Consider the following 18,453-nt stretch of genomic DNA (forward strand, 5'->3'; position numbering starts at 1 on the left):
AAGACGACACCGCCTTCAGCGGCGAGGGGTCGTGAGAACAAAGTGGACGCTCAGAGGCGTGGAATGTTAGGCTGCTCTGCCAGGTCGAGAGCTTTGCAGTTTTGGGCAGCGTCCTCTCTTCTCGCACTGTTTGTGACACTTTGAGTGCCCCGTTGGCTCCTGGGAGAGTGGGAATCATTGCGAATGAGTGTGATTGGCGCCATTGAAGCAAAACTCTCTTTTTAAATTGCGCTTCACAACTACTAACTGTCCCTTAAGGTGAGTTCAGGTCACTAAAACCCCGCAACATTCAAGGTTGCTTTTGTGATAATTTCTTTTAAGAAGATGGAGGGTCTGCATCTAAGAAGATGTACCGACCTCTTCATGTTAAATTTTGGACTTGAGAATTGTTTGGACCTTCTGCCCGTGAAGCACGGAAGGGCAGCGTCCACATTTCTCAGAATAATTTTTCTCTTATATCACAGGCACGTAATGCAAGGTTGTCAGGCAGAAATTTGCAGGATCGCATAGAAAATGTCATTTCTATACCGCAGTGGTCGTGTAGCGCCTTTCACAAGGGATCTGCTACTGAGAGATGATCCTAATACATTAAAGCTGCTGTTAGTGCTACTTACCTGTTGTGTTATAGCGCCTTTGAAATGTACTTTACCCGAAAGCGCTCCAGTGCTGCTCAATGTATCTTTACTTCTTACATGTTAATGTTTTACTGTTTAATAATTTATATACTACATTTTATTTTTTTCCCTTGCACTCAGTGAGCGAAGCCACTGGGTAATCAGCTAGTGTATGTATATATTTTATATGTAATAAATATATATATATATATATATATATATATATATATATATATGGCCCAAACAACACCTCAATGACTTAAAAGGAAGGAACATTTTGAAAATGAAAACATCTGATTTGGCAGCCCCAGTGAGGCACTATACAGATGTACTCCTGTGGGTATAAAGGACCCCAGTTTTGTTTCTTGACACACTTCTGCTGAAAGTCCTCAGTGTTGGTGTGTCACAGAGAGGATTTGCAACGTTATTCATAATGACACTCAGTTTTGTGTTCATTCTCTCCTTTGCTGCGACCTCCAGTGTGTGTCCCATAACTAGTAATGCCTCGGCTATATTTTTAAATCAATGTAATGGTATCTTGATAATAAAAGGTGTGAAGTTCTATCAAAACATGAATATTTCTGGGTTAGCCCAAACATTTGAATGGTAGACTCTCTGTGGTCGTTAAAGATCCCTGGGCCTCTTTCGTAAAGAGAAGGGTTTATCCGAGTGTCCTGGCTAAATTGCCCACCAATTCCTCATCCATTCTTGCCCCCTAATCACCCCCTGTCTCTGATTGGTTATCTCACTCTCGCCCCTTCTCCTCCTAATAGCTAATGTGTGGTGTGCATACTAAAATAATAATAATGATACATTTTATTTATACAAGGTGCCTTTCTAAGCACTCAAGGACACCAAACAAACAATAAATAATAAAACACATTATAAATAACTTAAAACATCAGAAAGTACAAAAAATACAAAAATTAAACCAAACAAAGCCACTGTAATCATAGAGAAAAAGCCATTTTAAACAGATGGGTTTTAAGTTTGCATTTGAAGGTTGAAAATGATTTCATATTTCTAAGCTCGGTAGGTAGTGAGTTCCAGAGCGGCTGAATGCTCCGCTCCCAATGGAGGTTAGATAGGCGAGAGGGACGGTCAGGTGGATGGAGGAAGAGGATCTAAGGTTATGGGAGGGACTGGCAACATGAATAAGGTTGGACAGATATTAAGGGGCAAGGTTATGAATGGCCTTAAATGTTAACAGCAGAATTTTAAAATCAATTTGAAACTTAATCGGGAGCTAATGAAGCTGCTGCTGCAAGACTGGAGTAATATGGTGAATAGATGAGGTTCGAGTAATGAGGCAAGCAGCAGAATTCTGGACTAACTGAAGCTTATGGAGAGATTTATTAGAGTGAATTGCAGTAGTCCACGCGAGTAGTAACAAGACCGTGAACAAGAATGGTAGTGGTAGGGGGATTGAGGGAGGGGCGGATGAGATTAATATTACGTAGGTGGAATTAAGCAGACTGGGTGATGTTATTAATGTGAGATTGGAAAGATAGAGTACTGTCAAGGATGACACCCAGACCCTTGACCTGAGGTGATGAGGAAATCAATAGCAAGTGAAAGATTATCGGCTTTGGATAATGATGGCTTTGAGCCAATGAGGAGAACCTCAGTTTTGTCACTGTTTAAGAAATCTTGAAGAAAACCAGGATTTATTTACTAGCGTGATAATGGCTGTCGTTACATCATCTAGGTGGGTGGTACACTTTGGTTGGGGATGAAATGGTTCTCCTCTGTCTAAGCATTTTGACTAGCAAGAAAAGGGGCAATATACACTCACCTAAAGGATTATTAGGACCACCATACTAATACGGTGTTTGACCCCCTTTCGCCTTCACAACTGCCTTAATTCTACGTGGCATTGATTCAACAAGGAGCTGAAAGCATTCTTTAGAAATGTTGGCCCATATTGATAGGATAGCATCTTGCAGTTGATGGAGATTTGTGGGATGCACATCCAGGGCACAAAGCTCCTGTTCCACCACATCCCAAAGATGCTCTATTGGGTTGAGATCTGGTGACTGTGGGGGCCATTTTAGTACAGTGAACTCATTGTCATGTTCAAGAAGCCAATTTGAAATGATTCGAGCTTTGTGACATGGTGCATTATCCTGCTGGAAGTAGCCATCAGAGGATGGGTACATGGTGGTCATGAAGGGATGGACATGGTCAGAAACAATGCTCAGGTAGCCCGTGGCATTTAAACAATGCCCAATTGGCACTAAGGGGCCTAAAGTGTGCCAAGAAAACATCCCCCACACCATTACACCACCACCACCACCAGCCTGCACAGTGGTAACAAGGCATGATGGATCCATGTTCTCATTCTGTTTACTCTACCATTTGAATGTCTCAACAGAAATCGAGACTCATCAGACCAGGCAACATTTTTCCAGTCTTCAACTGTCCAATTTTGGTGAGCTCGTGCAAATTGTAGCCTCTTTTTCCTATTTGTAGTGGAGATGAGTGGTACCCGGTGGGGTCTTCTGCTGTTGTAGCCCATCCGCCTCAAGGTTGTGCGTGTTGTGGCTTCACAAATGCTTTGCTGCATACCTCGGTTGTAACGAGTGGTTATTTCAGTCAAAGTTGCTCTTCTATCAGCTTGAATCCGTCGGCCCATTCATTCTCCTCTGACCTCTAGCATCAACAAGGCATTTTCACCCACAGGACTGCCGCATACTGGATGTTTTTCCGTTTTCACACCATTCTTTGTAAACCCTAGAAATGGTTGTGCGTGAAAATCCCAGTAACGGAGCAGATTGTGAAATACTCAGACCGGCCCGTCTGGCACCAACAACCATGCCACGCTCAAAATTGTTTAAATCACCTTTCTTTGCCATTCTGACATTCAGTTTGGAGTTCAGGAGATTGTCTTGACCAGGACCACACCCCTAAATGCATTGAAGCAACTGCCATGTGATTGGTTGATTAGATAATTGCATTCATGAGAAATTGAACAGGTGTTCCTAATAATCCTTTAGGTGACTGTAAATGTAGTTATTATTATTAATGTAGGTATAATGGATGTCGGGGACACTACCAAGAGGGGATGCCAGTTCATCTGACACTTCAAGCAAACATAGACACACAAAATGTGCTTACATTTATTTAAATTTGAGTCCCCAGAAGAAACTCCCATGCTAGTTCCTCTTATGTAAAAAGAGTTTCTCATAAGTGATCTACCAGTGAAGATGATTTAATGTTGCAATTTGCCATTTGTTCCTTTTTTTTTTTTGTTAGGAAAGAACAAGAAAATAACACGCACACACACACACTCTCTCTCTCTCTTAAGAAGGATTTTGTTTTTATTTTGCCTCATGTCTAATTTTCATAAAGCAAAGAATGGCTGCTTTCTCTATTCTTGAGAAAAAGTCCCATAACAAGAACTTTATATTTAGATTTGTTTTCTGCCTTATTCTTCCAGTTGTCGTAATTTCATTCTGGAACGGCTCACCGCACACCTTGATAGATCTTAACAGTCACATATTTGCCTGTTTGTTTCCCTGTCGTAAATGTCCTAATTGGAGCAGTTAGCAACAATCTTCGCCTCCTTCTTTCCACATTCCCATCTATATTTGGAGCTTTGCTATTCACATCTGTTTAAACAGCCCAGAGGCGACTGTTTGTGTTAAAGAAATCACAGTTGACTCTGCGTTAGAGCAGGAAGTCTCTCAGCAGCTTGCTCTAATGCCTGTGATTACATCAACTGGCATTGCGCAGTGGAAGGAATTTCAGCTGATGCGTAGGGTTACTATTTCCATTTATTTTACTTTTGAGGGAAAAAAAAACTCCAGGCCAAAAAAGGGAAGAGATTTCAGCAAGTGTAAGTACAGAATGCAAAAATAACTTGGTTGGACACCATACAAATATAAATTTCCCAGAGGAGAGAATTATGTAAAATTACCAAGTAGAGCTGTGCTCTGGAATATGATGTATTTTATTAGTCATTAAAATACGACTGACATAGCTGCTTTTTTTCATGTTGACATTTTGTTTCAGAATTTATTGCAAAATGAAATTATGCATCATAGAAAATGCAGCTAATAAAATATATATCAGATTGTTAGCATATTAGTATGTTACCCGTGGCCAGGAAAAACAAAAAGTGTTTGCTTGGCCTTAAACTGAGGGGACAGCCATAGATGTTTCCTAGCCCTTTTATTTAATAGAGCAAATAAAATGTATCATTCCAATCTGCAGACTTAATTGGTTCAGACCTTGAGTTACTGGCATTAATATTAAACCTTCACTGCAGCAATATGTAATTTGATCGAGGAAGACTCTGAAACATCAGTGTTGCAGAGATCTTTGTGTCGTAACATTGGGAAAGTTATGATGAAATCAGGCCATTCATCCTGACAAACTCATCCATCCTTTTCATTTAGATTGCCCAAAATAACATCAAGTTGAGATTTGGTGCTTCCTACAGTTCTACTTTCCACCTGACTACTTGGTCATCTATTCCAAGGGTCTGTGGTTCTTTGCATGAAGATAACACTTTTGTGAAATCTGCCCTTCCTTTTTTATTCCCCCTACAAGGTTTCCAGGTTTCACAGTACCTACTGTAAAGTATCAGGTTGGGGAGCAGGCACTGGTACAACACGTTGCCGCACCCACCACACGACAAAACAGCTTGGGATCCTGGTTGGCAACCCTCAACGCAGATATGTGGTCCAGTCCCACCCTCAGGAAATGACCATCTATCTGCCACAGCCAGGTGTTACATGGGCGTCCCCTTGGCCTGGTCCAGCCCCTCGTGTCCTCAACAATGAGGATCCTGTGAGCCGGATCACCCTCGTGTTATCATACCACTTAACTGTAGTGCCATAACTGACGCTCCCTCACAATGCCGGTCATTCCTCATTCAGGACTCCATGACAAACACAAAGTCAAACCAGCGGGACCCAAGGATTCTCTGAAGAGACACAGTACCAAAGGAGTCCAGTCTTCGTCTCAGGTCACTGGATAGCGTCCATGTCTCACAAACAGGAAGCACCAGGACTCTAAAGACTTGGACCTTTGTCCTTTTGCAGACATCATGAGCGTCACACACCCCTTTCCAGCAACCTCATGACCCCCTATGATGTCCCAATCCGTCTGCTGACTTCACAGGAAGAGTCACCAGAAACATGAATGTCGCTGTCGAGGTAAATAAACCCCTCAATGACGAGGTGGACACTCTCTCCACAGACAGACACACTACTGATGGCCGCGTCCTAGAGGTCATTAAAGGCCTGGATGTTGGATTTTATTCAGGACCCTCACAAGCCAAGACACTCGGACCCCTCGCTCAATCTCTCGAGAGCCCCAATCAGAGCCTCCATTGTCTCCGCAAAGATCACAGTATCGTCAGCAAAGTCAAGATCCGTGAATCCTTCTTCACCAACAGATGTCCCACAGCTGTTGGATCCCACAACCTTGTCCAACACCCAGTCCATGCAAGTCTGATGGAAGAGAAATAATGCCAGGGTTTGGACTTGGTTCCATTGAAGGGACCTGTTAATATTACAGGAAACGATGACATTTTTGACAATTGTGCACTTCCAGTTTGGAGAAGGTCCTTCTCTGTCCAGCATGACTGTGCTCTTGTGCACAAAGCCAGGTTCATAAAATAATAATAATAATTCTTTGCATTTGTATAGCGCTTTTCTCACTACTCAAAGTGCTTAGCAATTGCAGGTTAAGGGTTTTGCTCAAGGGCCTAACAGAACAGAGTCCTTTTTGGCATTCACGGGATTCGAACCAGCAACCTTCTAATTGCCAGTGCAGATCCCTAGCCTCAGAGCTACCACTCCGCCTAAAGGCCTGCAGGAACTCAAGTAGCCTGCACAGAGCCCTGGCCTCCGCCCCACTGAACACCTTTGGGATGAACTGGAATGCTGGTTTTGAGTCGGGTCTTCTCATCCATAATCCGTACCTGGTCTCACAAATGCTTCTTTTGACCGAATGAGCACAAATGCCCTTAGACACACTCCAAAATCTTGTGGAAAGAAAAATGGAGGCTGTTATAGGAACTCTGCATTAATGGTAATGACTTTGGAATGAATTGTCCGGGAAGCTCATATTTGTGTGTGAGTTCGGTATCCACAAAATTTTGGCCATGTAGTGTGAGTGCAGAAAACGTGATTCCTTGAAGCTCCCTGAAGTTCTACTCTTCACCCCACTTACTTGGTCATTTATTCCATGGGTCTGTGAATCTTTGCGTGAAGATAAAACATTTATCTTTAATCTGCCATTCCTTTTTTTTTTTTTCCTCCCTACAAGGTTTCTTTTGGGAGTTTTTTTTTTTTCTTGTCTTCTTAGATAGTCAAGACTGAGGGGCTGTCAAAGATTTTGAACTACACAAGAAATAAATTATTTCTGTTGTTGTTGCCCTTAATTTGTCCCCCTGTTTTTGTCACAGAATTCATTTTAAATTGAAAACTGGGATTTACTTTACCAATTTCTTTCAACTTTATTGTCATCGCATAGAAACAACAAAATTTCATTATCGCATACCCCTTGGGGTCAGAGCACAAGGTTAGCCATTGTAATGTGCCTGCCTAGCCAGGAAGTGCATGTCTAAATCTCCCAGTACAGCCTTAATATTACATCTGCCATGATGCAACAATGTTAAAATTGCTACATCTACAACCTTTTGGTATTTGGTACACTGTATTAAATCCCAGAGGGGAAGCCGTCTTTTCACATGACCTTTGAACGTATTTTCAGCCATTGTACAGGAACCATGCAGCAATTTTCTGGTTAAGGATCTTGCTCAAGGGCCCAACAGAGTAGAATAACTTCTGACAGTAACAAGATTCGAACCACCAACCTTCCCGTTACTAATGACGTGTTAGGTTTTATTATCACCAGTTATGGAGTACAAATCAATGGAGGTTGTACTTAAGTTATATAGCACACTTGTGAGTTCTCACCTGGAGTACTGTGTTCTGTTTGCTCTCCATATTATCAAATAGACATAGCAGCACTAGAGGAGAAGCTGATTCCAGGACTGAGAGGTCTGAACTGCGAAGAGAGATTGAAGGAGCTGAATCTTTTGAGTTTATGCAAATGGAGGTTAAGGGCACATGATTAAAAGTCTGAGGCTAAGGATCAGCACTTGTATCTGGAAGGTTGCTGGTTTAAATGCTGTTACTGCCAGAAGGGATCCGACCCTTAACCATTAAATCGCTCCATGGTTCCTGTACAATGGCTGACACTGTGCTCTTACCTTCAAAGGTCATGTGAAAAGACGGCTTCCCCTCTGGGATTTAATACAGTGTACCAAATACCAAAAGGTTGTAGATGTAGCAATTTTAACATTGTTGCATCATGGCAGATGTAATATTAAGGCTGTACTGGGAGATTTAGACATGCACTTCCTGAATGGTCAGAATGACTCATTAACATTATAACGTACAGTGCCTTTTTAAAGTGTTCAGACAGTCTTGTGCTAAAATCATTTACATCAAACAGTGAAAACTGTCAGAATGACAAAATGAAAACAGGATTTTAGAAATTTTTGCCAATTTAGTAAAAAAAAAAAATGAAATATCCCATTGACACAAGTATTCAGACCCTTTATTCACTACTTAGTTGAAGCCCCTTTTGGCAGAAATTCCTTCATGAAGGCTTCCTGGATTTACAGTGACAAGCATTGCACACCTGGATTCAGAGATTTTCTGCTATTCTTCTCTGCAGATCCCCTCAAGTTCTGTCAGGTCGGATGCAGGCCCTCAGTAAACAGCAGTTTTCAGGTCTGTCCAGAGATGTACAAACTGGATTCAAGTCCAGACTCTGGCTTGCTCACTCAATAATATTCCTGGAGTTGCCCTTTAGCCTCTCCCATTGTGCCATAGCTCTGTGCTTTGGGTCATTGTCCTTTTAGAAGGTGCGCTCTGGAGCAGGTTTTCATTAAGGGTCTCTCTGTACTTTGTTCTGTTCAACTTTCCATTGACCCTGACTAATGTTTCAGTCCCTGCTGCTGAAAAACAACACCAGCAGAAATTTATTTCTTGTATGGTCCAAAATCATACAAGGAATGCCTCAATGGGCTTTAACAGGCCCTGGTTTTTTGACAGCCACCTCCTGAGGCATCATCCCCGTCTGCCTGCTTATTCATAAATAAGCGGCGGCTTTCTCCCAACTCCTGCCTTTCCTTGTATCCATTAACCTCCGCTCTGTGCCTCTCTTTTCCACTCGTGTTTCTTCTCCTGGTCCCCCATGCTGGCCCATACTTATATGGCTCAATCACGCACTGCAGGAAGCTGATGAAGCAATTGAGAATGATCGCATCCTTACGTGCAGGTTCGACTCACCCCAATTACCTCATACCTGCACAAGCACACCCACGAAGACTGACAAGGCCAAATAGAATTACTTTTAAAAACTGGCCATTCATTCAGAGTCACGGACCCGCTATTCCACACACAGGTTCTCTGCAGTGCAGCGAGAGTGACCATCAGGTTCTTGCTCACCACTATTACCATGGCCCTTCTCCCACAATTCCCTGGTTTGGCCTTGTTGCAAGAATTGTGTTTTTTACACATTTCTTCCATGTCATAATTCTGGAAGTCATTGTGCTCTGGGGAACCTTCAATGGTGCAGCCTACCGTAGACCTTTGTCTCGACACAACCTTGTCTCTGATCTCTGCACACAGTTCCATTGACCTCATGGCTTGGCTTTTGCTTACCTGTGGGACTTCTTAATGATAGTTATGCACCTTTCTTAATCAGTCCATTAAAGTAATTTGACCACAGGTAGACTCCAAACAAGGTGAAGAAACATCTCAATGATGATCAATACAATGGGACGCACCTGAGCCAAATTTCAAGAGTCATAGCAGAGAGTCTGCCCGAAAATGAAATTACAGTTTCTTATATTTAAGACATTTGCCAAAATGTGCGGAGTTTACTTTTTCATTCTGGGCTTTTGAGTATTACTTGATCTGAGGAGGGAAAAAAATAATTTGAATGATAAGGCTGCAACATAACAAAATGTGAAAAAGGTGAAGATGTCTGCATACTTTTAAATCAGGGGTGTCCATCTGTGATTCTACAGGGCCACAGTAACTGCAGGTTTTTCATTCTAACCCTTTTATTAATTAATGACCAGTTTTTGTTGCTAATGAATTACTTTTCCCTTTATTTTAATTGACTTGCTATTTAAGATTTGGAGCCCCTCAATTGTTTCTTTTATTCCTTAATTATAAGGCAAACAATAAAGAGATACAAAATAAGTCCTCACGTGACTGGCCAACCTGTGTCCATCACACAATTCATGAAAATAAAGAAACATGAAGGTCTCAGTAATTTTGTTTTGCTTGGGTCCACAGAACATTTTGACAGTGCTTTCAGCTATGGCAGAATGAGAGGATCAACAAGCCATGCAATTAAATAATAAGTTAAATTAACAACAAGAATCACATCTCTCTATTATATAAAGTAAATCCTGCGGGGAGAGTTTTTTGAAGAGATTTTTTCCAAGTCCCGCGAGACAAGACTTTTGCCATGAGATTTTTTTCGAGTCACGCCCCCCTCTCAACCGTAATCAGCCACGCCCGCGGTCCTCTGACCTCTCATTTGTGTGAATGCTTTTGACAGACACATTCTCTGGTCTCTCAGCTCTTATAAATGTTAATGTTTTCCTCACTTTAATAATACATCCAATTAAAGAAGACGTATTATGTCCAAATCTTATTGCAGAATTTCATCTCGAAGGGTTATCAACAGAAAAAACGACTACACAGGCAATCCTAGCACAGAGAAACGATGAAGTCAAACGAAGTAATGCCAAAAATGTTGATCTGTTACACTGCACATTGGTTAAATGTGTATCAATAGACTCTGCTGAAACAGTTGGTGGTGATCATGCGGAAGATGAAAATATCAACTTACAATATCCCGAAGAATATCTATAACCGTTAACACCATCCGGTCTTCCACCGCCTGAATTACTGTTGAAAGAAGGATGTACCCAAGAAAGGTAATGTAGTACATCTTCTGCGGATAGAATTAGAAAAAATCGATTTATTTAATAGAGAGAAAGGAACAAAATTCAATCACGGGCAGTTATATGTTGCATTGTCACGAAAGTCCAAACACAGAATCAAAATTCAATGCGATATTGATGAAAATGTAATTCAAAAAATTATTTTTCTGAAGTTTTACAGTCAAAGTGTTTGCGTGTTACTTTCAAAGCCAAACAGAACAAAATCATATTATGCAACGAATAACTCTTAACGCCATGTGAATTTACTTCCATATTATTACATTTTTTTTAAATATTTTACTTGCTGTAATACATCTGCATCCCCATACGCAAGGGACAGAACCTCAAAGAGGCTAGCGTGTATTGCAGGCCCGAAGCGAGCGGGGGGAGGCAATGCCCCCCTAGTTCAGAGTGTTGGCTCTGAGGCTAGGGATCTCGAATCCCGTGAATGCCGAAAGGGACTCTGCTCTGTTGGGCCCTTCAGCAAGGCCCTTAACCTGCAATTGCTGAGTGATTTCAGTAGTGAGAAAAGCGCTATATAAATGCAAAGAATTATTATTATTACTTATGAAAATGGTTGGAGTGGAATCGGTTGGAGGTTGAGGCCCCCAACTTAGCTTGTCATCTGTTGGCGTACTTCACATCACGTTTTTAAAGAAAAAGAGGCAATTCAGAGGATTTTTAAATAGCAAAGGCAATTTAAATGAAGGGAAAAGAAGTCAATTAACAGCAAAAATTGGTTCCTGATTAAGAAAGTGGCAGGAAGGAAATCCTGCAGCCACTTTGGCCCTCCAGGGTCGGAGCTGGACACCCCTGTTCTAAATCCACTGTCTGTACAGTGGTGCATTGGGTGTTTTAGCTTAATCCCTTAATGTGTTATAACATGTTTTTGATAATCAAACACAATCTTGCAAGCTGAATTTCGAGGGATGATCGATTGATTTTTTTTTTTCTTTCCATCCCTGAATGTTATATTTGACACTTCTAAATTAACAGTGAGCTGTTTTCCTATTTAGTTTGTCCATGCCTTGATTTTACAGTGGTGTGAAAAACTATTTGCCCCCTTCCTGATTTCTTACTCTTTTGCATGTTTGTCACACAAAATGTTTCTGATCATCAAACACATTTAACCATTAGTCAAATATAACACAAGTAAACACAAAATGCAGTTTTTAAATGATGGTTTTTATTATTTAGGGAGAAAAAAAAATCCAAACCTACATGGCCCTGTGTGAAAAAGTAATTGCCCCCTGAACCTAATAACTGGTTGGGCCACACTTAGCAGCAATAACTGCAATCAAGCGTTTATGTATAACTTGCAATGAGTCTTTTACAGCGCTCTGGAGGAATTTTGGCCCACTCATCTTTGCAGAATTGTTGTAATTCAGCTTTATTTGAGGGTTTTCTAGCATGAAGCGCCTTTTTAAGGTCATGCCATAGCATCTCAATTGGATTCAGGTCAGGACTTTGACTAGGCCACTCCAAAGTCTTCATTTTGTTTTTCTTCAGCCATTCAGAGGTGGATTTGCTGGTGTGTTTTGGGTCATTGTCCTGTTGCAGCACCCAAGATCGCTTCAGCTTGAGTTGACGAACAGATGGCCGGACATTCTCCTTCAGGATTTTTTGGTAGAGAGTAGAATTCATGGTTCCATCTATCACAGCAAGCCTTCCAGGTCCTGAAGCAGCAAAACAACCCCAGACCATCACACTACCACCACCATATTTTACTGTTGGTATGATGTTCTTTTCTGAAATGCTGTGTTCCTTTTACGCCAGATGTAACGGACATTTGCCTTCCAAAAGTTCAACTTTTGTCTCATCAGTCCACAAGGTATTTTCCCAAAAGTCTTGGCAATCATTGAGATGTTTCTTAGCAAAATTGAGACGAACCCTAATGTTCTTTTTGCTTAACAGTGGTTTGCGCCTTGGAAATCTGCCATGCAGGCCGTTTTTGCCCAGTCTCTTTCTTATGGTGGAGTCGTGAACACTGACCTTAATTGAGGCAAGTGAGGCCTGCAGTTCTTTAGACGTTGTCCTGGGGTCTTTTGTGACCTCTCGGATGAGTCGTCTCTGTGCTCTTGGGGTAATTTGGGTCGGCCGGCTACTCCTGGGAAGGTTCTTCACTGTTCCATGTTTTTGCCATTTGTGGATAATGGCTCTCACTGTGGTTCGCTGGAGTCTCAAAGCTTTAGAAATGGCTTTATAACCTTTACCAGACTGATAGATCTCAATTACTTCTGTTCTCATTTGTTCCTGAATTTCTTTGGATCTTGGCATGATGTCTAGCTTTTGAGGTGCTTTTGGTCTACTTCTCTGTGTCAGGCAGCTCCTATTGAAGTGATTTCTTGATTGAAACAGGTGTGGCAGTAATCAGGAAATTGAACTCAGGTGTGATACACCACAGGTAGGTGATTTTTGAACAAGGGGGCAATTACTTTTTCACACAGGGCCATGTAGGTTTGGATTTTTTTTCTCCCTAAATAATAAAAGCCATCATTTAAAAACTGCATTTTGTGTTTACTTGTGTTATATTTGACTAATGGTTAAATGTGTTTGATGATCAGAAACATTTTGTGTGACAAACATGCAAAAGAATAAGAAATCAGGAAGGGGGCAAATAGTTTTTCACACCACTGTATATATTTGAGTAAAGTTAAATTTTTAAGTTTTTTTTTTTTTTTAATTCTCTCATACCTCATTCAGCAAATTCATTTCAAATTGCTTGTATCTTTGATTGTTACATAAAACTCCCTCATTGTACCAGATGAAGGTTACCCCCTTTTGTGAAAAATTTGAGACACAATGTTTCAGCTTTGTGTAGCCTTCCTCGGGTGACTTTGTGTGATCCTAGCAATGAAGAAATACCTGCCATAACCCCTGCCCCCTTCCTGTGCTTCAAGATCTGAACAGACGGCCTTTTGTTTCACTAAAAGCAGCATTGATAGCCTTCTGATGTTATCATAATTAGAATCGCTTTTATCAGCCACTACTTACCGTACAGGAATTTGACTTGGTAGATTTGGAGCTGCTTATAATCTAGACGATACAGGATACTTGCAAAGTTCTCTTTAATTCATCTACTTAACTTTATTCTGTTTTTGTGTTTTTTTATCAGATTTGATATCTACAGAAAAGTTCCAAAAGACCTGACACAGCCAACTTATACTGGAGCCTTCAGTGAGTATTTAATGTCTTTCCTCTTATCAGGGCTATCAATCGCCACTTTGATGCATTCAATATGACCCAGCAGTTCATGAGAGAGAGAAGCAGCTTTACTGCTTTTTTTTTTGTTTTTTTTCTCTTCTAAGTTCAATTCCATTTCATTTTACTGATTTTATTTTCCCATGAGTGCGGTCTATTTTGCTCACTTACCAAAAAAAAAAACAATGCCTACACCCCACTACAAAGCACAGCAAGTGTGTAAGCATACATACATTTTTTTTTTCTCATAACGTAATACAGCCTTTCATTGACATGTTTCTGCCGTGTATATTTTAAGCTCAGTCTCGGGAGACGTGTATTTCACAGCTGAAGGGCACTAGTTATTTTTAGTTGTGGTGTGTTCAGTTTATCTCATAAACTGAGCAATAGTAAAATAATTCATTCAGTTAATAAGTCTCAACTGAGATAACCCAGAAGTGGAGTACAGCAGGGCGGCATGGTGGCTTAGTGTGTAGCGCTGGTGCCTCGCAGTAAGGAGACCCGTCTGGGTTCGCTTCCCGGGTCTTCCCTGTGTGGAGTTTGCATGTTCTCCCTGTGTCTGCGTGGGCTTCCTCCGGGTGCTCCGGTTTCCTCCCACAGTCCAAAGGCATGCAGGTTAGGTGCATTGCTGATCCTAAATTGTCCCTAGTGCATGCTTGGTGTGTGTGTGTGTGTGTGCCCTGCGGTGGGCTGGCGCCCTGCCCGGGGTTTGTTTCCTGCCTTGTGCCCTGTGTTGGCTGGGTTTGGCTCCAGCAGACCCCTGTGACCCTGTAGTTAGGATATAGCAGGTTGGATAATGGATGGATGGATTATGGCAGAAGTCAATATGTTCAATTTAAATTTACAAAGTCTTTTTGTTTGTTTGGCTGGCAAATCAGATGTTATTAAGTTAACCTTTTTTATTCACTTATTTAGTTGACACCTTCATCCATACAGCGGGTGAAATAAATATTTGATCCCCTGCTGAATTTGTAAGTTTGCTTACGTACAAAGAAATGAACAGTCTCATTTTTATGGTAGCTTCATTTTAATGGAGAGCGACAGAATATCAACCAAAAATCCAGGAAAAAAACATGTTACATAAAAGTTATCAATTGATTTGCCTATCATTAAGAGAAATAAAGATTTGACCCCCTACAACCCAGCCAGAATTCTAGCTCCCACAATCAATCACTCAATCAGTTGGTCAGTCAGTCACCGATACTCCTGATCTCAACTCATTATGTGCACAAAGCAAACCTGTCCACAGAATCCATTTCTTCCATTCCAACCTCTCCACCACCATGGACAAGACCATATAGCTGTCAAAGGACGTCAGGGACTAGGCTGGAATAAACTGCGAGACTATAAGCAAGAAGCTTGGTGAGGAGGTGACAACTGTTGGTGTGATTATTCATTAAAGGAAGAAATGTAAAATGACCATCAATTGCCTCATGGGGTGAAGATGATCATGAGAAAGGTGAGGGATCAGCCCAAAACTACACTCTTGTTAATGATCTGAAGGTAGTTGTGACCACAGTCGCCAAGAACACCATTAATAACACACTATGCCGTAATGGATTGACATCTTGCAGCTGCCGCAAGGTCCCCCTGCTCAAGAAGGCCTGTCTTAAGTTTGCCAGTGAACATCATTTTATTTTTCTTCCATTTCCAAATAATCACACCAACAGTTGTCACCTTCTCACCGAGCTTCTTGCTGGTGGTCCTGTAGCCCATTCCAGCCTTGTCCCTGACGTCCTTTGACAGCTCTTCGGTGTTGCCCATGGTGGTGGAGAAGTTGGAATGGAAGAAACTGATTCTGTGGACAGGTGTGCTTTGTATACATAACGATTTGAGATCGGGAGTATCTGTAATTGATTGATCGATCGATTGATTGATTATAATGGCACACAGCCAATCTATATAAGCCAGAATTCTGGCTGGGTTGTAGGGGATCAAATACGTATTTCTCTCAATGATATGCAAATCAATTTATAACTTTTATGTAACATGTTTTTTCCTGGATTTTTGGTTGATATTCTGTCTCTCTCTCCGTTAAAATGAAACTACCATAAAAATTACAGACTGTTCATTTCTTTGTAAGTGAACAAACTTACAAGTTCAGCAGGGGATCAAATACCTATTACCCCCAGTTTGAGTACCGAGAAGAGAAACAGAACAGGTTAGGGTTAGTAACAAATTATAACTGTCATATTACTCATGTTTTAGTGCCAATGACTAACAACAGAGATGCAGTCTGTATAGTTAAATCAGCAGCTCTAGTCAGGGTGTGCTGAACTGAAGTAGTGAGTCTTCAGCTGGGATTTAAAAGCTGAGACTGAAGGGGCATCTCTTATAGTAGCAGGCAGACCACTCCACAGTTTAAGTGGGTCATGTACCTAAAAGCTCAACCTCCCAGTGTTATTTTATTAATCCTTGGAATCACAAGCAGACCAGCATCTTGAGATCTTAATGTGCGCTCTGGTTTGTAAGTCATGATAAGTTCAGACAAGTAAGCCGGACCTCAGCCATTTAATGCTTTATATGTTAAAAGGAGGATTTTGAAATCTGCCCTAAACTTAACCGGGAGTCAGTGTAAGGATGTAAGAACTGGAGTTATGTGTTCGTATTTTCTTGTTCTCATAATAATTCTTGTAGCAGCATGTTGTATGTGATGACAGATTTTGAAAGGGGGCGTAGGATTGTGGCTGAACTCGCTCTACCTGCAGAACAATCATACAGCACCAGCTCTGTCAGGGGCAGCATGTTATTCATTGCTAGTAAAAGGGATGGGCTCACGATATTTTGTAAAAATGAAATTATGCTGGAAAGCCATCACAGTGTCATCTACTTTGTCATCCCCGTAATCTGACTTTCTGAGGTGACGGGATCAGCAACTGCAGTCGTCAAGTTTGACACCCTCTGCAACTGGAGGTCATGTAATGTGATTTCCACATTGGTTAGAATACACATTTAGGTGTGTCGTAGTTGGTGGGGGTCAAACTTCACTCCAAGTCTGCTGCAAAAAAAAATCTATATCTGTTTAAATTTGCAATTAATGCAGCGATTACTGTTCTTTTAGTCCAATAGTCTACTTAAAAAAAAAACATATTTTTATTAGTTATTTTTCTGTGATCTTAAAAATAGTAAACAAGTGAATACACCACACTGTACTATTTACTTTAACAAATATTTTAAAAGCATATTGGGAGATTTGATTAAAATTTATTTTTATTAAACAATATGTCAAGGGGACTCAGTGCTACGTCCATTCACTATAGCTAACTGAATCATTTTTTTAACTGAGATTTTAATCAGTGAATAAATTACAGCAGTTAAATTATTTTGCTTGAACAAGTTATTTTTATTTTTATTTTTTATATTTCTCATAAAATAACAGACAGGATTCCAGACATCCTAAACAAAGGGCAATGGCCAATGGTGCAAGGAACTTAATATTTTATGTGAAACTCGTAAAGAAAGCTACTGGCTTCTCATGATTGCTCATCTCCATAAAAGTTACATTGCCAAATAATACAATAAAATGAGTGCAGCATCATCTCCTGGCAGTATAGTGTGCCTACTAAGCAAACAGTCTTGTAAATGGGAGTGTTACTTTTGTTGGTAGTGCCAGTTGCTGTGTAATAAAGTGAAGAGCGACATATAAAAATCCTCTGTATTCTTAGTTCTGCAGTATAACAGGGTTGAGAAGGCCTTTCTTTTAATGTGAAATGCGCAATTGAAAAAGCCACCCAACCAAATTAGTGACTTCAACTAACCGAGTTCTCCTTAGGCTCAGCTAGCAAAGGTGGTTGCTTTTCACTGTTTACTCTGAAGAACCCGGGTACCCATCCCATGTGCCCGTTGGGAGTAATTCATGGACAGAGAGTGCCACCTATGTGAGCAGAACTCGGTTAAACACACGCTCTCCTCAATAGGTTCAGAGACAAAGAAAGAATGTTAATGGGGACACGTCTGATCTTTTGTGAGTTATGGCTGCATGTGCTCATTTTAAAAGTACCAGTCAGTAAACATTATAGTGCCCAATTTAATAATCCACTTAAGATGTTCATATATAATGCAGTTGCTTTTGTTGAAACTTGGTAAATCCAGGTGTCGGCCATTATACTGTTTGTACTTTATAGGTTAAATATTTAAGAAAATAAACAGTGGATACACTAAATGCAGATACAGTAATCCCTCGCTATATCGCGCTTCGACTTTCGCGGCTTCACTCTATCGCGGATTTTATATGTAAGCATATCTAAATATATGACGCGGATTTTTCACTGCTTCACGGGTTTCTTTTTACTTCCGGTGCTTGCTTCCTCAGTTGGTTTGCCCAGTTGATTTCATACAAGGGACACTATTGGCGGATGGCTGAGAAGCTACCCAATCAGAGCACAGAGTTAAGTTCCTGTGTGCTGATTGGCTCAGCGATGGATCGCCAAATTCAATTCCACTGCGTTAACCAGGAAGTCTCATCTTGCTCATTCAGCAACGTGTTTTGCTGTGTAGAGAGTTAACTTTTGTGCTCTTTTGTGTTTATCTTTGTGCGTAGTCAAGCCCTTCATTATGTCTCCGAAATGATCTGCTCCTGCTTCTGCTTCAGGGGCCATGCCCAAGCGCCAACAGAAGATGGTAATGATTGCTGAAAATGTAAAAGTTTTG

The 18,453-nt window shown here is 40.9% G+C and overlaps 1 protein-coding gene across 1 annotated transcript in view; it reads left to right on the forward strand.

Moving 5' to 3' along the window:
- ergic1 (endoplasmic reticulum-golgi intermediate compartment 1) overlaps window positions 1–18,453 on the forward strand; it is a 161,907-nt gene that overhangs the window by 29,641 nt on the left and 113,813 nt on the right. Inside the window, exon 2 of the mRNA XM_039773814.1 lies at window positions 13,718–13,779. Within this exon, the coding sequence (XP_039629748.1) occupies window positions 13,718–13,779 (62 nt within the window). The remainder of the gene's footprint in view (window positions 1–13,717; window positions 13,780–18,453) is intronic.

This window comes from Polypterus senegalus, chromosome 13 (assembly GCF_016835505.1).
Source record: "Polypterus senegalus isolate Bchr_013 chromosome 13, ASM1683550v1, whole genome shotgun sequence".
In the NCBI taxonomy this organism is placed as follows: domain Eukaryota; kingdom Metazoa; phylum Chordata; class Cladistia; order Polypteriformes; family Polypteridae; genus Polypterus; species Polypterus senegalus.